This window comes from Diaporthe citri (genome assembly GCF_014595645.1).
Source record: "Diaporthe citri strain NFHF-8-4 chromosome Unknown scaffold_1, whole genome shotgun sequence".
NCBI classification, from domain to species: Eukaryota; Fungi; Ascomycota; class Sordariomycetes; order Diaporthales; family Diaporthaceae; genus Diaporthe; species Diaporthe citri.
The window spans coordinates 10,781,040-10,803,161 of NW_025064846.1; the positions used below are offsets into that span (position 1 = coordinate 10,781,040).

Genomic DNA, 22,122 nt, shown 5'->3' on the forward strand with positions numbered 1-22,122 from the left:
GGTTCATTTACTCGACTCTCCAGTAACAGCCCACTCCGATAAGAGCTTACCGCCTTGATCGTTAGCTATTTGGCACCTTCCATTCTCTTTTTCTTAGATAGTTGTAATACAGCCACTGACTGCCTGGTTGCCCTGCTCACCATACAGTCTCAAATCCAACAACACCACCTGGTGTTGTTTTGAAATACTTCATGCACATCCAAAAACAACTGGTCAGGACAAGATGAGCGATTCCATCATCAATACGCCCAATATGAAGCTACGCCCTGAGCTCGATAAGAACAAGAGGGCCCTGCTCAAGCAACACAGCGAAGGTGACGCGACCGCATCAACTCGGCCAACTGCGACCGCGTCAATGACAACCCAACCCACGAAACACCAGCTGGCTCTAGAACATTCGGCCGAGGGTCAGCAAACGACGTGGGCTGAGAACACCGGCACCTCCATGAAACGACCACGGCTTGACCTGGTCGACCATGTAGCTGCAAGCGATCTACAGGATTCATCTCCCTCGAGCGTGTCCTCCTCGCGCCAGCATCTGTCGAAATTGCATCCACCAAGCCAAGTCGATGAGTTAGGAAATGCCAGCATTTACACAAGCCTTGGAGAGAACGGATCGATGATAGCACCGCTACAAATCTCTTATACTTTGAAGCTTCCGCCGTTCTACCAGCCGTGGGCCCCAAGCCCCGTGGCAGGTCAGACCGGAGGCCACTTCAGTTCCTATGCCACACCCATTCCCAACAGCGATGATGCCGGTGATGATGAGGAGCTTGATCTCGATCTGCTCAGGGAGTTTACCCATCTAGATTCGCCATCGGAGCATGGTGCGGCTGTATTTGGGAGCAGTCCAACCTTCCCGTCAGAATCATTGTCTTCATGTCAAACCTCGCAGCAGATTGCATCTGTCGCGAATCCGGACAGTCAGCGTGATCATCTACAGCCGGAAACACCAAAGAGTATTTCCTGCAGCTCATCCCAAGAACAGACAACGCGTTCGGTTCCCAACACCAACGTTGTCACGCAGGTCCCTCCTCTAGCGGACACTGTCGAGAAGCAGACACGCCATTTATCATCCCCCACAGGCAACACCAGTTTTTCGCTGCCATTGTCGAAGCCTGCACAGGCTAAAGACCTCGATAGCTTTCCTTGGTTCGAGCGACATCTTATCTCAGCTTATGCGAGGAACCAGAAAGACGAGGAAGATGTCGACTTGGACTTCATGCGATGGTACAACGAAATTCGGCGGCCCTTTTGGGCTCAGATCATAAGTTCATTCGGAAAAGACGTCCCCGGCTCCCTCTACGACCGAGTTCTCGACGAGCTTTGCGTTAGCCACCCATGCCGCTATGACCCATGGACAGGTCATTCGCTCTACAGGTTCTTACTGGGCAAGGACGGCATGAGATGTCTGATGACATTGAAAGATTGGATGTACGGTACAGGGACCACGACTCTTCCGACATGGCGAGACACTCTGAGCACAAAGATTAGAAGCTCCTCCTACGCAAAGGTGCCCTGGGTGCAGAGGGAGAAGATCATCGCCCTGTCCGTGATCCTCGCCGGTGCAGACGCAGCGTCGACAGAGATCCAAAAGGAAGCCTCAGCCACTCGGATGAAAAACAACATTCAGTCGAAGTTTGAAATCCTGGAGGAGTGCCAACTCACTTACTTGCTTTCCAACCAAGATCACGTCGTAGCAAGCAAATACTGGGACGGCTTGGCCGAAGAGCTCGAGGAAGACCCAGAGCAGGAACACCTCTACGACAAAGTCATGCAGGTGAAGCAATCTACACCATCTGAAAGCAGCATATCCCCGTCGAGCTCTCCGATCCACTGCCAAGAGGCTCAGGAACAGGGAGATCAGAGCCACGGTGGCAGCCCCAGACCATCCCGGCAGGGATGCCACGACGGGCAAGCTGGGCCTGGTGGGATTGGTGACTACCAAATATTGGCAGATGTGGAAGAAAGCATCCCCCAGTATTCGGGCAATCATGAGCCATCTAGCGTGGCCCAGCAATATTCTCCCCCTGCAGAAAACACCAACCAAGACACAGAGCACGCCCTGAGCACGATCACTCAAGAGACATCGCTCCAGGACAGGATGCGAGAACTTGAGGGTGAGGTCACAGAATTGCGCAGATACATTGAATCGATATATCAGCAGCTCCCTTGGGTCTTGCAACCACCACCACAGGCGTCATCCAGGCGTTAGCTGTTGGTAGGTCTCTCGTACGTACGATAATCATATGGGAAGCAATTATGTATTAGTGTTATTCTGTTTAAGTTCTGAAAGGTTATGTGCCTTAGAGAGGATAATTAAAGTAGCCTTTTAAGTAATAAGGGTTATACTTATTAATACTTATAGTTTTTCTCTTCTTTTAATAAGTATATATAATCTTTATTATAATTAGCCCTAAAATTATAATTTATTGCATATTAAATATATATAACCTTTATTATAAGAAAGTATTGCTAAAAAGGCTTAAAATTATAATTTATAAGTTTTAAAGCAAGTTTTAGCAATTCTTATTATTATATTACTTTTTAAACTTATAATCTTTATTATTATATTATTTTTTAAATATTATATTTATTATCTTTAATACTTAACTTTTAAAGTTGCTTTTTTATAAAGATTATTAATTTTTATATAAAGGTTTTAATTTTAAATCTTTTCTTTATAAAGAAAGTTAATACTTATAAAGCTAATGCTAAACTTTTTAGCTTATATTTATTTTTATTATATATCTTTATAATATAAATATTATTATTTTTATTTTTATTTTTATTATTAAAATATATTTAATATTACTTTAAATTATTTTCCTTTAGCTACTTTTTATTTTTTTAAAATTAAGTATTATAAGTAGCTTAATTATTTATTAAGTTCTTTTCTTGCTTTTTATTATTTTTTTTAATCTTCTTAATAATTATTTTTTACTTAAATTGCTTAAATAATAATATATATTTCTTAATAAGTTTCTTTATATATAAGCCTTATATATACTTATTAATAATTTAATATAAAAAGTTTTAAAATTAAGTTAATATAGCAATTTAATCTTTTAATAACTAAATTTTTTTAATTTAATATATATAAAAAACACTTAAAATTAAAACTTTTATTAAATTATTTATTATAAAAATTATAATAATTTAGCATTTAAGATAATAATTATCTTAATAATTCTTATTATTAAAGATATTATGCAATCTTATATTAAGTTTTTTAATGCTTTTAATATAAATGCATAGCTTTTTTTAATTATATTATTAAAAGATATTTACTTATTTTAATATTAAAAGTTATTAATAATTTAAATAATAATTATTATAATAACGTTATTTAAGAAAAGTATTTTAGCTTAAGTTATAATTATAGCCTTTAGCTTATTAATTTTAATAATTTTATAAAAGTTAACCTTAATAAGCAGCTTACTTTTTTTAATGCTTAATATAAAAATAAAGTTAAAGGCAATTTTTATAATCTTTATTAAGATTTTATTAACTTAATTTTAATTATCTTTATTATTAATAATAATTAAATTATTATTAATATTAAGCAAATAAAAGTTATTATTATTAATATCTTTATTAATATTTATTAAATAAGTAAGTAAATAAAAGTTGTTATTATTAATATCTTTATTAATATTTATTAAATAAGCATTATTAATAATAACTTTGCTATAAAAATTAGCAAAATTAATAAGCTTATTTTTATCTTTATTAATTAAGGTAATTTTAACCCTTTTTATAGCCTTAATAATAATTTTAATCTTTATCTTATTACTTAATAAGAATATAATTATAATATTTATTTTATTAATTAAGGTTATAATTATAATGTTTATCTTATTAATTAAGGTTATAATTATAAAGCTTATTTTATTAATTAAAGTTATAATTGCAATATTTATAGGGAAATCCTAATTTTAATTAAGAGTTGCAATAAGGCTACCTTTAATGCTAGCTATATTAATAGCAGCCATAGCAATAATTATATTAAGTATATTCTTAGCGCAAAAAGTAAATGTAATATTTGCTAAATAATTTTACTTACCATTATTATTTTTATAAAGCATATTAATAAAAGTATTAAATAATTTTTATAAATCATTATTAATATTCTTTATTATAATAAAAAGAAAAAAGATTTTATAAAAATTTAGCAATTAAAATAAATATTTATAATGCAAAACTTTATAATTATTATATAATAATTATTAATTTATTCTTTAATTATAAAAAAAGTTAATAAGTTATAAATAAATTTAATAAAAATTAGTTTTAATATTTTATTAATAAATAGCAGTAAAAAATAATAATAATAATAAGGTTAATTTTAAAATAATAATTATTAATAATATTAATAATTATAAAGTTATCTTTATATATAATAAGGTATTAAAAAGGTTTTAATTAAAATATAAAAGGTTAAAGTTTATATTAAGGGTTTAAGTTTAAGAAATATAAGGTTTTATAATTAATAGCGATAAGGTTAAAAGGAAAAGGGTGCTAACGGTAAGTTGCTTCTTCCTTAGCAAGAAAAGGCTACTTTAAATTTCTTAATTAATTTATTTACTTATATATAAAGCTTATTATTATTAATAAGCTTTTATAATATAGTATTTAAAATTAGTTTTATTATTATATTAATAAAGTTATCTTTTTTATTTATCTACCTTATTTTAATAATCTTTCTTATTTTATATAATTCTTATAATAATATAATATTAATTATAAGGTGCTTTTTCTTTATTATTCCTAGCTTTATAAGGTATTTATATAAGCTATATAAATTTATATAAATAATTAAAAGTATATTTAATAATAAAAATCATTTTATAATTATCTTAATTATTATAGCTAAAAAGATTTTAATATTTACTTTATTTATTATACTATAAATTTTACTTATTAACATGCTTTAAATAATATATTTATATTTTATTAATAATTAATAAAAAATATTGCTTATTATTATAAATCCCTTAATTTTCTTATAAGTTTTATTTATAAGAATAATAATATATTTAAGTTAAGATATTAAGTCCTAATTATTTATAAATAATCTATTTATAAATATAAAAAGTTTTGCTATTTTAAGATCTAAAAGCATATATTTAATTCCTTATATAGCGTTATTTATTTATTATAATAATTATATATTTAAGTTCTTATAATTTCTTGCCTTTAAATTTTATATTTATATAACTATTAAAAGATTATATAAAGCTTTTAGTTAATAAATTAAAGCTATATATACTTTGTAAGTTTTTTATTTAAGGTATTTCTAAAAAGTATCTTTAATTATTATATTAATAAAAATAAGTTTATTAGCTTATCCCTTTTATTAAGTAATAATTAAGCTAATAATATTTATAATTATATAAGCTTTATTATAATTTATTAAGTTTTTAAGCATTAGCTCTTATTTTAATTTTCCTTATAATTTCATAGCTTTTATTTTAATCTCCTTCTTATCTTAAAATTTTAATATAAATAAAATTAATATATTATTTATTTATATATTTATTATCTTAAAAAGTTATATAGGCTTTATAATTATTAAGTAAGGATTATATATAAAGCAATTTATTTTAAGCTTTTATTAATAATATTTTTAATATATATTAAATTAATAAATGCTAAATTCTATTATACTATATAAAAGTTAAATAATATAAATAATTATGCTTAAAGAGTATTTATTCTTTAATTCTTTTAATAACTTTATAAGAATTATTTTATATAATTTAAACTTTACTTAAAGGTAAGCTTAAGTAATATCTTAAAATATAAAAACCATACCTTTTTCTTAAATTAATAAAAGAGTAAGTATAAGAATTATTTATTAGCTTATTCTTTAAATAATTAAGCTTTATATTAAAATTAATTCCTTTTTATTATTATTATAATCTTAAATAATAAATTAAGATTTCTTATAAGGTTTTATAATTTTACCTTTTACCTTTTATATTATATAAAACTTAAAAAAATAATATTTACTATATTACTTTGCTAACTATTTCTTAATTTAAAAAATACCTTTAATAATAAAATTATTAATTTTTATTTTATTAAACTCTTTAAATAATAAGCCTAATATTATAATAACTCTATCTTATCTTAATTTAATTGCTAAGTTATAATTTTTATTTTCTTTCTTTAAAATATATAATATAATAATATAGTTTTTTATTTTTAATAATAATAATTATATAATAAGTTATATTTAAGGTTTTATAACTAGGTTTTTTGCTTATAAGAGTTGCATTTTTTTATTATTATTTTAATAATATAATTAAATAACTATTAACCTAAATATTATAACTTTATTTAACATATCTAAGGTTATATTATGGCTATTTATAATAATAACTTTATATAAACCCTTTCATTCCTTTTTCTCTCTTTATATGCAAACTTTATATTATAGCGAATATTTTATATTAAAGATAAGTTTAACCTTAGTATTTAATGCATTTTATATTTATTATTTAGCTATAGTTTTTTATAATATTTTTATAGCCTTTAAAACAGCTTTTACTTGCTTTTATATTAATAATAATAGTAGTAACTTATATAATACTTATAAGTAGGCATTAAAAATTAAAAGCATAGGAATTAATTTATTTAGTTTAATAATATTATTAATAGCTTTTATAGCTATTTATAAAATAGCATTATTATTTATATTATTATATAGTTTAATATATAGGATTTTATATATTTATTTAAGGGCTTAATAATATTTCTTAACTTTCTTAATAAATTAATATATTTTTATAAAAACTTATTTATATTTAATTCCTATTATTTATGCCTTTAAATAAAATTCTAAGGATATAAAGTTTGTTTTTATATTATATTTAATGATATTTAATAATCCTTAATATATATTAATTTAAAGCATTTGCAATATTTACTATATAGTTTTTATAAATATAAATTTTAAGAATTTCGCTCTTTAAAAAGTAATAACTTAGTTTATAATATAAAGAATTAAATATTTGCTTAAATACATTATATTAATTAAGATTTTATAATTAAATTTATAATTATTATATAATATAAACTTAAAACGCCTAGGCATAAGTCCGCTTATTTAATAATAATAATATATCTTCTTAATTTCTACTATTGCTTATTTATTAATATTTAAATTGCCGGCTTTTTTAAGCATTTAGCATAATTAATCTATTAATGAATATTTAAAGTAATGATAAAGTTTCCTTATTTTTATTTTTAAGAGGAAATATATAACATTAATAATTTAGTTTAAGAAAAACTATAGGTAACTTTATTTTTTAAATATTGGTATAATAATTACATTATTAAAGGAAACCATTTTATTTATAATATTATTATAATATACTTAAAGCTTATTTATATTTACTAAGTAAAGTAAGAATAGGGTTTATGCTTAAATAATATAAAAGTTAATATAATTAATTAAAATAGAAATTTTTATTATGCTAAGCAAATTAATAATTATCTTATTATTAAATTTAACTTTAGCTTTTTTTATAATAATTATATTAATTTAATACTTTAGGTTTTCTTATTATAATATAAGAAATTACTTATATTTAGCTATAAATATTAATAATGCTTTTATATTTAGCAGGATTCCTTAAAAATAAGTTTAATTATATTTATTTTTTAAAATAAATTAATTAGCTATAATGATTATTTTTATTTAAAAGATATTATTTCCTATAATTTAATATATAAATGCTTTATTAGCTAGGAAATTAATATTTATATAATAAACTTTCTTATTAAGTCTTACCTTTATAATATAAGTATTAGCATTATAATTATTATCTTAATTCTATTTATCTTTATATTTATAAAATTTATCTTTATTATTTATCTTATATTCTTTAAATTTATTTAAAAAAGTATTAAAGTTATTATTATAACCTTTATATTTATATTATATTAAATAACTTCTTCTTGCTAAACATTATTTATTAATTAAATATTTAATTAATTAACATCCCTTCTTCTTATAAATATAATATCTTTTTTTTTAAGGTTATCCTTTTCCTTTTTTATAAATATTATTACTTTAAGCTTTATAATTAATATTATAAGATCTTAGCTGCCTAAAGCTTAAATAGCTTAAGTTTAATTAATTAAACCTTTAATTTCCTTAAAATATTTAAAATTATAACTATTATCCTTCCCTTAACTTTTAATTATTATATTTATAATTAATATAATATTAATTTAAAACTTTATTTATAATATAAATTATAATTATATAGCTAAGCTATATTTTTATTATAAATTTTAAATTTAAAAATAACTCTTTATATAATTAAGTTAACTTAAAAAAAGCTATTTCCAACTTAAAAACTCCTTTGCAAGCTTTAATTATCATTATTCTTAAGTTATCCTTTTTAATATAATCTTAGCTTAATGCTTATTAATAAAGTTATAACTTATTAAGTATTAAATATAAAACTTTATGCAAGTTTTTATTTAAGTTTTATACTCTTATCTTTATAAATATTATTATTATTTAATTTATATAATAATATTAATAATTAAGATTTATATTAAAATATATCTTAATTTTAAAGTATATTATTATAAATATATTAATTTAATTTATAAAATAAAGATAATAAGCCTTAGCTTAATCTTTAAGCATTTAAAGAAAAACTATATAAAATTAACTTAATTAAATTTTAATATAATAATAAATATTAAAAAATATCTTTATCTTATTATTTAATAAATTATATAAATCCTTAATATATTTATAAAAGTTATTAAAGGTTTTTATAAATTATATTAACTTTACTAAATTTAAGCATTTATTAAGAATATATTATAGGGAAAGAGTTTTATATAAGTTATATTTTTTATTTAGCAAAGGCATTCCTAGGGTAGCCTAAGGTTATGCTAAATATAATATATATTTTTAATATAAGCTTTATTTTTATCTTTTTACTAATAATAATAAGCTTTGCTAGCTATATTAATTTTTAATAAATTGCATTATTAGGTTTAGGTTTTATAATTATGCACTTAAAGCTAGCAATAGCAATAAATATTGCCCTAAGGATTATCTTTTTAGCAATTATTATTATTTAAAGCTTATTTATAATACTTATAGGAGCTATATTTATAATTACTATCTTTAAAATTATATATAATATTTATTTATACTTAATTCTAAGGTTAATAAGGTATTATAAAGCTTATTATTAATTTATTTTAATCTTTCCTTAGCTTAAGTTATAATAATTAATTATAATACTATAAATTAATTATTATATCTTATATAAATATCTTATATTTAAAGAAAAACTTTTAAGCATTATTAGTAAGGATTTAATAATGCTTTAAATATTGCCTATATTTATATTATATAATTCTTATAATAAGCAATAAAAAGATTATTATTATAAAGATTTTATTATATATAACTTATTAAAGTACTTATTAAGTAAGTAACTAAGTATTTTATTAATGCTTTTTATATAAGAGCTATAAACTATAGTTTTAAGTTAATATATTTATAATAAGCTAAGTTAATTAAAGTTTAAGCAAGCATTTTATTAATTATATACTTTTTAATAAAAGCTAATAGCTCCTTAGCATTATTAACTATATTTATAGGTTTTTATAATAAATATTATAAAAAGTAAGCTATTAATAAAATAAGTAATATTTAAGAGTAAGTTAATAATAATAATTTAATAATAAGCAAGTTATAATTATTAAAAGGAAAAAGTTATTAGTTTTTTTAAGCTTTAAAAGCTAGGGCTTTCTTTTATTATTAAGTTTTTTTATATTAGCTAAAAGTATAATATATAATTCACGCTTATTTATAATATAGCATTACATTAGCTTTAGCAGTTATAATAATTATAAGCTTTATTTATTTAATAATTATAATAATTATAAGCTTTATTTATTTAGCAAAACAAAGCTTTATTAAGTTTTGCTAAATCTTAAAGAAAATTTAAAAATAAGTTTGTTTTTAATAAAGTTTTATGCATAATAAATATATATCTCTTAAATGGCGATAAATATATATATAAATATTGCAGAAAATACTATTTAATTTATTTAATCTTTATAATATTTACTTAAGGAGTTTAATAATACAGGGAGGCTTAAAAAAGTAGTTATTGCTATATAGCGCTTATTAATAAGGAGGATATAATTTTTAAATTAAGGAAATCCTTATAGGGTTGCCTCTTTTACCTTATTAATTTATAATACCTATAATTATTAATTAATATTAATAGGTTTTTTATATATATAATAATTATATGGGAAGTAATTATGTATTGATGTTGTTTTGTTTAAGTTCTAAGAGGCTATATGCCCTGGAGGGGATAACTAAAGTAGCCTTTTAAGTAATGAGGGTCGTACTTGCCAACATCAGCCGTAAGTGGAAAGCAGGAGGATGCGGCCACCAAAGCCAGGACGGGCCAGAGCCTCGGCGATCAGGATGTTTCACGGGTTGTGCCCATGTAGGGAAGACACTCTCCACTCCGCTTGTAATCGTGGATTGAAGGTAAAAACTGTGGGGGTATTAGTTGGTCAGGGCATATTCCGATAGTGGATTGAGTGGCCCAGGACCGCCTGTGTCACCGCAGACGCCAGAACGTGTCACTCGAAGTACGATGGAGGCGGACCAAAACCTGGGGATACCTACGAGCAATGTACTTCAGCTTTTTTTGGGAACTCTTGAGTGCTTTCAATACCGGCATAGTGAGATCGTTGTAGCGTCTAGTAGAAGCCCTCGAAGGTATCGATCCTCCCCTTTCCGACTTCCTTCACAGCCTCGGCAATGATGTCTTCCCCTCCAACAACATCGAAGGCAAGCCCGATGGTATCGTCGTTCTTGATGGACTCAACAACAACCTTGGCGACATCTTGCCTCTTCACCATCCTGCCCAAGTGTACCTTCCCGGCACTGACAAAGCCATCGCCAGGATCGTTGCTCAACCCTCCCGGCCTCACCATGGTGTATTTGAGCCCCCGCTTCTCATTCCCTGTCCTCAGATCCTTGTCTGCTTCAAATTTGGCCTTCATGAAGTTGCCAATGGCCTTCCAGACCCCATCACTCTGCTTCTTGTCATTGTCGTCATACCAGTCCGGCACAGGCTTGTTCTCCCGATCACGCAGATCCAACGCACTGATGCTGATGAGCCTCTTGCCCGCATCCCCGGCCTGCGATGCGATCCCCAGCGCGTCCATGACCTTGACGGCCGCCTGGTGGTCGACGGCATCGATGCGGTCCGGGGTGGCGCCGTAGCCGGCCCCCGCGGCCCAGACGACGACATCTGGTTTCACGCGGCTCAGTGTGCCGAGGAGCTCGGGGACTGTGGCCTTCTCGACGTCCTGGACGATGGGCTGCGTGCCGAGCTTCTCGAGCTCGCCCGACTGGTCTGGGTTGCGGATTAGGCTGTGGACGGAGTAGGCTGGCTCATTCTCCGCGACTAGGATCTTGGTGATCTCGAGGGCCACTTTTCCGTGGCCACCCACGATGAGTACGGTATGCATAGTCAAGTCTTCGATTAGGTCGCTTCGGCTGGAAGAGAGGTTGTTGTTTGAATGCTGCTCAAACTGTTAGATGAGTACCGGATGTGCGCGGAAGCCAGCGAGTATCTGTGTCTCATGTGGAGCTTGAGGGGTGATGTCACTGACTCCGCATGTAGTCGCATAACCGTGCTAGAATCTAAGAACGCGTCCGCAACCACACAAAGTCTATTATGATACCATAAATAATAGCTCGCAGAAAATGCTTCATCTCCTGTCAAAAAGCCCGTCATTTTGCTCTACAGGAAGCACTTGACTGGTGACTTATGCTGAGGGACTGAATGAGCGGGGATAGTGCTGCACATAACTCAAAACCGCCAAGTACTTCGTGCCAAAATGGTGTCAGTCCACGATTTGCTAAGCTCGGTGTAAACATGGCGTTCGTCTCGCGACGCGGAAAAACTTCGGGTCTGAGTAGAGGGAGTTCTGGGACCCACAAGCTTAATCTCACCTCATTCTACAAAGGAAGGGATAGCACCAGCCCCGGTGGACAAACGGTATAGATGGACTCTTCGTTGGCTGCAACAAAGTGCTCCATGCGCATGGGACGCTGCTCCAGACCAGAATGTGTGCTAGTTAGCTGCTGAAAGACCAGGCATCCACGATATCTATAGGGACTTGATTATTTAGTCGTAAATAGGTTTCCAAGAGACAGACATCCACAGCATCATTCTTCCTACCAAGCTGATTAGAGGATACTTATGTATTCCAGCTGTCTCGATTGAATCTCCGAGATCAGATTTTCTTTGGGGGAAAGAATTGCATACAAATTAATTGATCAGAGATAGGTAAATTCGTAGAAGGATTTTCCACTTTCTTCACATATGAACAAGACCCCTAGAAGCTCAAACCATTGGCCCCGATCTCGCCAAACACATGGAGGGTGGCTTCGCCTGCGGGTGCCTGTCCGGGGAAGCTCTCATTCGTTAGCCATATGCAGGCTGCGGCGGGTCATCTGGTCGCTTACTCCACGCAGTTCACGTACTAGCCCCCATTGTTCGTGGCGCAGACTATATCTTTTCAGCATCTGTCTACTAAGTTAGGCGTCTATCAGACTGTCACTCATCCACATTGACCCGATGGTCTTCTCAAGCCGCCAGAGCCATGGACTCGGCTAGACAAGCCCAACCCGAGCTGTACAAGAGGTTGTCACCAAATTGAAGGAGAATCCGACTCTTACGAGTCCTGCCAGGGAAACAGGAAGACCAAACAATACGCTGCCAGCTGCGCGAAAGCTCCTTCCTGGATGCTGCAGGACATTACAAAGCACTTTCATATGTCTGGGGGACTGGTGTGCCAAGTGAAAACAATGTGGTGTACTGCAATGGTGTCATTGTTCATGTTGCAACGAACTTGTACTCAGCTTTGCGCAATCTGAGGGATGCTACGAGTGTCCTGACCTTGTGGGTCGATTCATTATGTATCGATCAAAGCAACGAGAAAGAGCTTACGCGACAGGTCAGACTGATGCGGGAGATCTATTCCAACAGCAAGGAGGTAATCATCTGGCTCGGAACGGGTGGGCTTGAGACGATGAAGACTGACTGGGTGGGCGTCCGGTTTTGCGGCGATGAGAGAGACGTCCCAAAGATCGAATCACACCTGGGGAAGTTATGGAAGGGAGAGCTAGTGTTACCGGATGACGGGCATGACATTTTCGGTGCTTTTTGCGTGATCTCAATGCTGGCACAGGGACTCCTCGCCTCTCGGATCTGGTATCTCAAGAAATTGAACTACGCCGCACCAATCATCCGGGGGCTTCTTGCTCTGCTGGATGAACCTTGGGTATGTATTTTCTCCCATTCGACGATTCGATAGATGTGCTGATGCTACGTAACTTATAGTGGAGCAGAATATGGGTGGTCCAGGAAACTGTTGTGTCTGACAACGCCGTTGTGTACTACAAAAACATATCGATGCCATGGGACGCGTTTTCCAAAGCTTCCTTGTGCTACCTGACAGGGAAGGTTACAGAACAGCTGGGATCTGCACCTTCCAAGACATATGGGCCTCCGTTGGCCAGGTTCCATCGACTGGTCAACGAGATTGACACCACCAAGAGGGACTGGAATGCATTCGAGCCTTCTGCACTCCTTCCACTGTTGAGGAAGTTCCGAAACCGAGACGCAAAAGAAAAAGGAGACAAGGTGTTTGCCTTGGTCGGCTTGGTGAACTTCTGGGGCCAAGACCAGCCCCTGACCCCCAACTATAGACTCCGGCCTAGCAAGGTGTACTGGGAGACGACAAAGCACCTCATACGAAGCTCCAAGACACTTGCAGTTCTATCAGGAACAACCGCGAGTGGAATACAAATCAACCCTGGTTTTCCAACGTGGGTGACAGACTGGAGCTACCGCCCTTCTTCTGATGGGGCAGATCGGCTAAAGAGTCAGCACTTGTACAGAGCGGCTGGACAGGCCATGGACGGAGTCAATATCCATGGGCAAACACTTCTTGAAACCAAGGGATACTGTGTTAATCTTATCTCGCTGGTTCAAAGCAGCAATGATACTCTTGGAGAAGACGTCCAGACATGTGTTGCGAATTGGAAGCTGTGTCTGCCTTGGCCTGACGACGCTCCTTATACACATGGGGGTTCAGTCAAAACTGCGTTTGGAGGATGAACTGCGGTGATGTCATCTATGTTCCGGAGGCCAAGACCGAGCGGGAGAGGTTCAGAAAAGCAGTTAATCCAGATGTCAAAGCTTTTGAAGACTGGTGCAGAGTCGACAAAACCGCAAATCGCCGAACCTCGATAATTGGGGGCACCTGGCAAGGAATCGTCAGCCCCGAAGAACAAATCACCCACAAGCGACGTAATGATTGCAAGCTGGCCGTTGAGTGCGCCTCAAATGGGCGATGCTTTTTTATCACTCAACAAGGCCGCCTGGGTATTGGTCCACCAACTCTGAGACCCGACGATGCCGTTTACATACTGCACGGTAGCAGAGTTCCGATGATCCTGCGAAATTCAGGCACATCGAAGTCCTGTCGAGACAAGGTTGTGGAGAAGCTGGTGTTCTCAACCGATGAAGCCCAGGCGAAGTTCAGCGCCGGGGGCCGAAAGAAAGCGAAAATCGCAGCAGGCCAAGAAGCGGCAAGATTCTCAGTATGCAACGAGAACCATGAACATTGTTACAAAGTGATTGGGGACGCCTATGTCAATGGGATCATGGATGGAAATATGATTTGGGAGGATGATTCACTGGCAAGACTGAAGAAAAGTGAATCTGTGTACATTGTGTGGTGGTGATAATTGTGGATGTATCATCAAGAATGGGCCTTGATTCAAAGAATGTCATGGCAGCGTCAAGAAACCATGCAAATATGGTTCAAATCCCATTACCAGCATGCGGATCAACTTTGGTACCATGGCAATTTGTGAGAAGCAATTTGGGGACGAAGGCTGACTGGATGATATTCAGAAGATGCTTCAGCTTGATGAATTGAGCAGTCTGGATGTGTTTCACTCCTTAGTCCTTCTCCAGCTACAGCAGTGGACCGCTGCTACTGGGTGTTCCTTCATGAATGCCTACAGGCGTATTTAGGTACTGAGATGAAATCAGAAGATACCAAATCGTCCGATTTCACACGTCCTTTCCTCAAAACCCAAAAGAATCTGCCTGAAAGTTGGTACCATTCTTGTCCTTCACTCCGTCAGATCCCAACTTGCAGAACTTGGGGATCAAACCAGACCTGATCAGTTCATTAGGACAACCGCAAAGGCAACAGTCACCCTTCCCCAGAGGATTTAGAGCACACATTCCAGGGAAAATTCAGCCTGCCAGCTAATTCTCTTCCCTTTTTAAGTCTTCGGCCGATGCTTTGCCTGCTACTTGGGCGCCCACACTGACTTTGTAGCCTGAGCTCAAAGCTTCTACTTCTCCTGCTCCCTGGGCTGAGGTGATTTCGAATTAATCAAGCAAAACACCGAGACCAAGCATCTTGTCCTTCGACTTTTTAGGATCAGGACACCCTTCTCGAGCTCGAATTACTTCGTGCGGACTTTGGTTATTGTTTCAGTACCTTGACCTGTCCGACAGAGAGGAAAACCCCATCAGAGGACGTTTTTGACCATCTGTCCAGGTACAGCTCATCCCTTCTTGACAAGCAACCTCTTGTTGGAATTCTAAGGCGTCCGAGTTCAGGACCATTTGCTCCAACTACCCTCGCCGCCATCTGAGCACATCAAAATGGCCTGCAAGCGCGTCAAACAAGGATTCGGCGTGAGCAGACAACAGTGCCATGTATCAGAGGGCAGTGCGGTAAGTTGGTTGTTGGCAGTTGTCATTCGTCAGCCGACCTAGTCAATGGCACTTATTTGCGCCGAGTGATTCGCTGACAATTTCCCGACGGAAGGTCTTCAAGTTCCTCGATCTCCCGGCTGAGCTCCGTAACATGATTTACTGGCATGTGCTGGTCACCAAATACGACGGTTACCGCTTCCGCCAACCCTCGCTGACCCTCGTCAACAAGCAAATCCGCTCCGAGTCTCTCCCGCTCCTCTACCGCAACAGCTTGTTCTCCATCTTCTTATGGCGAGGTGACCGTACCTTTGAACAGCTTCAAAGGCTCCGGCCCATGCCACCAGCCATTTCAGATCTCACTCACATCACGCAGCTGGACATTCGCTTTTCAACAGCGCTCTGGCGGGGGCCATCTGTCGAAGTCCACATGAGGAACGATGAGTTGGCGGGCGGCAGCCTAGTGAACAAGAAGCTCGTGGGTAGACCCGGTCTTGAGTGGAAGGATCGAGCCAGCATCAAGGCCGTCTACGACCGCGTCATAGTGGATGAGGAAAAGGAGGACGATCAATTCTACTGGCCTTTAGCAGGGCGGAAGCCTGAGTTTGAGGGAACGGATTCGATTGTTGGAAGCTTGCTGTACTTTGCGGAGAAGTGCCCTGCGGCAACGGAGTGGGTTTGGATGACAGCGAAGAGACACCATTACATCATCTGAAGGCCATGCTCATGCTTCGTGGTGGATTGAACAATGATCTCGGATCCCACCGAGTTCGCAGGAAGGTCCGGGTTTGATCTCAATTGACGAGAATGGTGGGGCCTGGTTGGACGCGAGAGCGTTGGCAGTATCATCTCCGATGGGGCATTGCGCGTCCTTCAGCATTTGCTTCGCAAGAATGCACAGGTGCAGCACAGGAGCACTTGGACCTACAGAGGTATTGGAGTGAGATACACTGACATTACACGGGGTGACAAAAGCTCATAGCTAAATACGAACTCAACACCAGGGTGATTGGAGTTTCCTTTTTTGCACCATTTTATGCAGTCTTGAAAGTCAGAGTCATCCAGCTTGCACTATGAAGATAATTGGTGGGCGAGTTCGTCAGGAAGCTGCTGCCATTTGCGCCAGCAATGCCACTTGTCTCCTTCAGACGCCACAACACAGCATGAAGAACCCAGCGGTCACGATAACATGACATAGGTTAGCAGGCTCTGTACCATTGTAAAAGAGGCAGTACTTCTCTGACCAAGCACATGAGCTCCTGAAACCCCAGCCTATGCTTTAGCCGAGGCCTTGACCGCACTTGAATGTACACCTACGTCAGTCACAGGATATGCTGGGAAGTAGCCGCTTGGAGTCCTTTGCAGCAACCCCGCCCGGCAAGCTGATAACAGCCGTGTTTTAGATGTTCACTGCATGTATCTTCTGACAAGACTCACTTTACCCACGAGGTGAGACTTTGGACTGGCATCACATTGTGCATTATATTTACGAGGCCACGAAGTTATGATACCTTGAGTTAGCCGTCCACTCGACACTGGTATTGTTACCCGGAACAGGAATCTGTGAATGATCTGCCACATGGCGTCCCCGATCTTCGCAGTCACCCTCTTCCTCCTCTCCGTCCTAGCCACCTATTGCTACCTCCTGCATCCCATCTTCATATCGCCATTGCGCAATATCCCACCAGCCCACTGGAGCGCGCCCATCTCCCGATTCTGGATCCTGTACACACGCCGCCGCCGCAACGAGAACACCACCATCCATGCCCTCCACCAACGCCTCGGGCCCCTGGTGCGGCTCGGCCCGAGCGAGATCTCAGTGAACTGCGTAGACGGCGGCATACGCACCATCTACGGCGGCGGCTACGAAAAGGGCGACTGGTACGCCGTGTACAAGAACTACGGCATGAACAACATATTCTCGTCGCTGCCGCACGGCCCGCACAGCGCGAGGAAGCGCACGCTGAGCAACGTGTACGCCAAGTCGACGATACGGTCCAGCGCGGCGTTCCACGGCATCACCGAGGTCCTGCTGTGCCACCGGATGCTTCCGAGGTTGCACGAGGCCTCGGGCAGGGCCGTCGAGGCGTACGAGCTCTTCTCGGGTGTGGCGATGGACGCTATCACGGGCTATTGTTTCGGGTTGAGGCAGTCGAGCAATTTCATCGAGGATTCGGAGCATTGCAAGCGGTGGGTGGTCGACTACAAGGCCAGGCAGGCGTTCATATTCTGGCCGCAGGAGATGCCGGGTCTCACGGCGTTCGCGAAGGCTTGGGGAGTCAGGCATTGGCTGGTGCCCAAGTGGGTAGACGTTGCCAACGATAACATTGCGTCGTGGGTTTTGGGCCTGTGCGACAAGGCGGAGGAAGCACACGCGGACAGGGATCGGGTGGATGCCAGGGACCGGGCGACGGTCTTCAACCAGCTGCGGGGCGTGATAAAGAAGTCCAATGGAGACGAGACCGACTCGCCCCTCACCGCGGACGAGAGGCTGGAGATAGCCTCCGAGCTCCTAGACGAAGTCCTCGCCGGCTTCGACACCACGGGTATCACCATGACGTTCCTGGCGTGGCAGCTGTCCAAGCCGGAGCACAAGGGGGTCCAGCAGGCCCTGCGGGAGGAGCTCCGGGAAAATCAAGCAATGTACCACCCGATCAAAGGCGACACAAGCGCTGCTGACAGCCCCGACTTCAAGACCCTCGACAGCCTCCCCATGCTCCACGCCATCGTGATGGAGTCGCTGCGCCTGCACGCCGCCATCCCGGGCTGCCAGCCACGGATCACGCCCGAGGGCGCAGAGGTCGGACCCGCGGGGTCGAGCGTCAAGGGCCTGCCCGCCGACGTGCGCGTTAACTCGTACGGGTACTCGCTGCACCTCAACGAGGATGTGTTCCCCCAGCCAGGGAAGTGGGAGCCGCGGCGGTGGCTCGACGCGCATGGCGGGATCGACGGGGGCGGGGAGAAGGCGAGTTGGTTCTGGGCATTTGGGAGCGGCGGGCGCATGTGCATTGGTTCCAATCTCGCGATGATTGACATGAAGAGCATCGTGGCTGCTATCTGGGGCAACTTTGAGACGAGTATCGTCGATGATGCTGGGATGATTCCGAAGGGGGGATACACCTGTGAACCTCTGGGGTCGCCAGAGGGTAATTATCTTTTGCTGAACTTCCAGCCACTGCAGAAGGGCAACATGTAGTAGCCTGCATTGATAGTAATTGACTTCCGCGCTGGGTATGAAAGTCCCAATTCAAGCACTGGGGAGCCAATTGTTTGAGTGACTCCGGCAACGTGTGTGCCCAAGCAGGCCCATCTACGATGCAGAGAGAGAGAGAGAGAGCAAGTGAGGCATGATCTGTTGATGGCCGTTGTGGAGTGAAGTTTGGCAGAAGTTATGGGAACGCATGCGTCAATGAAGACCCAACCAAGGGAACAGGCGATACACAGCCCCATTGGCAGGACAACAAGCTGTGTGTACCTCACGAATGCCGGAATGCACGCTGATCACATTGGGGTATCTTAAACGCTATTCAATATACCACGCCCGGGACATTGGTCGCCGGGGAGTACTCTCCTCACTTCCCGACATTTTCCCTCATGCCCTTAGTCCGCAGCGTCAGCTTGCCGAAGTCCTCCTCGAACGGCACCCCGACGTCAGAGATCTCGGGTACTTTCGAGCCGTCGTCATCTCTGGGAGCCTGACCTCGCACCCCCTTCATCTTCCTCTTCAACTCATCTCCCGCCAACCGTCCACTGGCGGGCTGGTCACTGTCGACACTCCCGCGGCGGCTGGACATGACACTGTCCGCGTCGTCTGCGAGGCTGACACCCCTGCTCCTCATTATGCCGGCGCGGAGACCCCTGACGCCGCCCTTCTTACGCTCCGGCAGCTCGTCGGTCCCCGCGCTGCAGACGTAGAGCAGGTACTTGAGGTTCGGCAGCGTGTGGCGGATGTCCATCACCTTGAGGCCCTGGGCGGCACAGAGGGTCTCGATGTTCTTGTTGAGGATGAACCAGCCGTAGTCGAAGCGGAACTGCGCCGCCGAGCCGCCACGGGGCAGGTACAGTGGGAAGTCGCGGATGGAATCCTGGATGATGGATATGTCGTCCGTGATGTAGCTGCGGCTGCCGCAGTATGTGATTGGGTACGGCAAAGGAACGGCGAGGTAGAATTGCAAGTGGTGCGTCAACAGGGCGACGTGGCCCAGAGCCGCGGAAAGAGCGTCCTCGTCCGCGCCGCTCAACACTACACCGCCGTAGTCCTCCGCGTTGGGCAGGGATATGCCGCGGATCTGGAACTGCAGCGGTTTCCCGTCCGGCACTGGCTCGATCCTGAATATGTTGTTCAAGTCCTCGCATATGCGGCGCCGCTGTCCGCGGATGTCATCCCTTACCTTGCTGGACCGCTCCTTGTCCGCGAAGAGCTTGTCCAGCGCGCTATTCATGTCTTGGTCGGTCTTCTCCATAAGCGACCTCCCCTGAGCCATCTTTTCGCGACGACTGGCAATGGACGCCCGCAATTTCTCCACCTGCTCCGAGGAGTTCTTGACCGCCTTCTGCTCCGCAGACACGTACTTCTCAACCAATTTCAATTTGTCTCCGGCCTGGTCCAGTTCGGCCCGCTCATCGTGGGTCTCGGCGATGAGGTCATTGATCTGCTGCTTGAGCGTCTCCTGTGTGACTAGGGCATCTTGTATGGAGCGCTCGAGTGTCGACAGGCGCATGAGGGCATTGTAGGAGGAAGTCGGTTGCGGTTGGCCCTGCCTGGGAGGGAAGGACTTTTGCGGTAGCTCGAGGGTATAGACGCCATCGGTGAGGTGGAACACCAGGCAATTGGGCGGGAAATGGGTTCCGATAGTGCTTCCAAGAAAGTTCAGTGTGCGCAAATCCACAAGCTCCTCGAGGTGCAGCGACCACGTCCCATGCCGCTTCGCCCAGAACTTGACCGTGACCTGAGGCAATCGTAGAGTCGGCGAACAGGAAGCCTGGGACAGTTCGAAAAAGCGGAAATCGAAGTTCTACAAGTCACGACGTCAGCAACCGCCGCAACACCTCCGAGCCATTGCATCCGCGCAGGCCCCTCGTGACAGCAGATAATGTTCGGGGCGCGTTCGTACCACGGATCGTTCGACAGTCTCGCTGATATACAGAGGCTCCTCCTCGTCCTCGGCATGCAGGGTGAAGAAGGAGTCGGCCACCCGGCTGTCAATGGTGAGCTCGAGCCTCTTCTGCCTGGTGACGGGGCTCGCGCTGCCCAGGTTGGTGCTCCTCCTACGGGCGGTGGCCGGGCGCAGGCTCTCTGTCGAGGCGGAGTGGTGCAGCTGGGCGTGCTCGCGGAGCGAGACGACCTTGTCGGACGAGTGCTTAACCGCCGAGTCGTCGGTGGTCTTGCCCCGGGGCCGGTCGAAGCTCAGGTTGCGCAGGTAGATGCCCCGGAGGTGGCGGATCCTGCGGTTCTGCGGCAGCAGGAGGGGCCGGGTCGTTTCTGCCATTGGCCGTGTGTGGGAGGGAGCTGCAGCTGGCAGCTTCAAGCAGCGAGGAACATCTATGCAGCGACGGGGAAAGGGGGGTCACAGCATCACGGCCGCTGGCACTTGTTGTTGCTGCTGTGGCCGAAAAGGGAGCTCCCCAGGCCCATGGTCTACGACGTAAGGCAGGGGAGAGCTTTCGAAGATTGCGGGGGAGCTCAGAGTTGACTAGCGCCTGGAGAGCTCTAGCGTCGAGGCTGTCACGTGTGCCTGGACAGCCGATTTGGGCCTGTGGCTCTGATGCGTTCAGGCGCGTTTCACTTCCTTGGAGCTCTGCATGGGGTCAGTCGCCTGAAGATCAACAAGATGAACCAAGTCACTGCGTGGCACAGCTCCGTTGTTGGGTTTTACACAACCTAGTGGTATATGTTTTTCTTTGACATATTTACGTATTTACAAGATTGTTTGTATCGCTACATGTCAGTCCTCCTCTTCTCTGTGCAGTCATAAATGACCTGCTCTTTGACAGGTGATCCCAATGCCATAATGCATGGTGGGTGTGCCGATTCCTGCCCAATATTGCCCTCGCCAATCTGCAAGGGCCTAGGGGTTCGGCCATCTCAACAACTCGTTGCTTCTGAGTGGGCCCGACTCATTCAATGACCATTGACCTGGTGGAGGCTTCTCGTGTCCATGGGCCGGCGATGCTCTCAAAAACATCGGCATCGAGACTTCTGCCAGCCCCCACATCCGTATGTCGATGATGCGCCCAATGATGAAACTCGATCGTCAGATGCGTCGCGCACGCCAATACCGCTAGATCGTCTTCCGGA

At 39.6% G+C, this 22,122-nt stretch overlaps 6 protein-coding genes across 6 annotated transcripts; 4 read left to right on the forward strand and 2 right to left on the reverse strand.

The window, feature by feature from the left end:
- Positions 1-253: 253 nt before the first annotated feature.
- INS49_002800 (uncharacterized protein) lies at positions 254-2,215 on the forward strand (the record flags this gene model as incomplete). The annotated part of the gene is made up of 1 exon (XM_043163601.1): positions 254-2,215. The coding sequence occupies one exon, from the start codon at positions 254-256 to the stop codon at positions 2,213-2,215; it is 1,962 nt and encodes a 653-aa protein (XP_043032107.1).
- An 8,552-nt stretch (positions 2,216-10,767) lies between these two features.
- INS49_002801 (uncharacterized protein) lies at positions 10,768-11,544 on the reverse strand (the record flags this gene model as incomplete). Its single annotated transcript, XM_043163602.1, has 1 exon — positions 10,768-11,544. The coding sequence occupies one exon, from the start codon at positions 11,542-11,544 to the stop codon at positions 10,768-10,770; it is 777 nt and encodes a 258-aa protein (XP_043032108.1).
- A 1,569-nt stretch (positions 11,545-13,113) lies between these two features.
- On the forward strand, positions 13,114-14,204 carry INS49_002802 (uncharacterized protein; the record flags this gene model as incomplete). The annotated part of the gene is made up of 2 exons (XM_043163603.1): positions 13,114-13,365; positions 13,425-14,204. The coding sequence occupies 2 exons, from the start codon at positions 13,114-13,116 to the stop codon at positions 14,202-14,204; spliced, it is 1,032 nt and encodes a 343-aa protein (XP_043032109.1).
- A 1,569-nt stretch (positions 14,205-15,773) lies between these two features.
- Positions 15,774-16,539, forward strand: INS49_002803 (uncharacterized protein; the record flags this gene model as incomplete). Its single annotated transcript, XM_043163604.1, has 2 exons — positions 15,774-15,845; positions 15,940-16,539. The coding sequence occupies 2 exons, from the start codon at positions 15,774-15,776 to the stop codon at positions 16,537-16,539; spliced, it is 672 nt and encodes a 223-aa protein (XP_043032110.1).
- An 864-nt stretch (positions 16,540-17,403) lies between these two features.
- INS49_002804 (uncharacterized protein) lies at positions 17,404-19,020 on the forward strand (the record flags this gene model as incomplete). The annotated part of the gene is made up of 1 exon (XM_043163605.1): positions 17,404-19,020. One exon carries the CDS (start codon positions 17,404-17,406, stop codon positions 19,018-19,020), a length of 1,617 nt encoding a protein of 538 aa, XP_043032111.1.
- Positions 19,021-19,396: 376 nt separating this feature from the next.
- Positions 19,397-21,313, reverse strand: INS49_002805 (uncharacterized protein; the record flags this gene model as incomplete). The annotated part of the gene is made up of 2 exons (XM_043163606.1): positions 19,397-20,839; positions 20,939-21,313. The coding sequence occupies 2 exons, from the start codon at positions 21,311-21,313 to the stop codon at positions 19,397-19,399; spliced, it is 1,818 nt and encodes a 605-aa protein (XP_043032112.1).
- Positions 21,314-22,122: the final 809 nt, after the last annotated feature.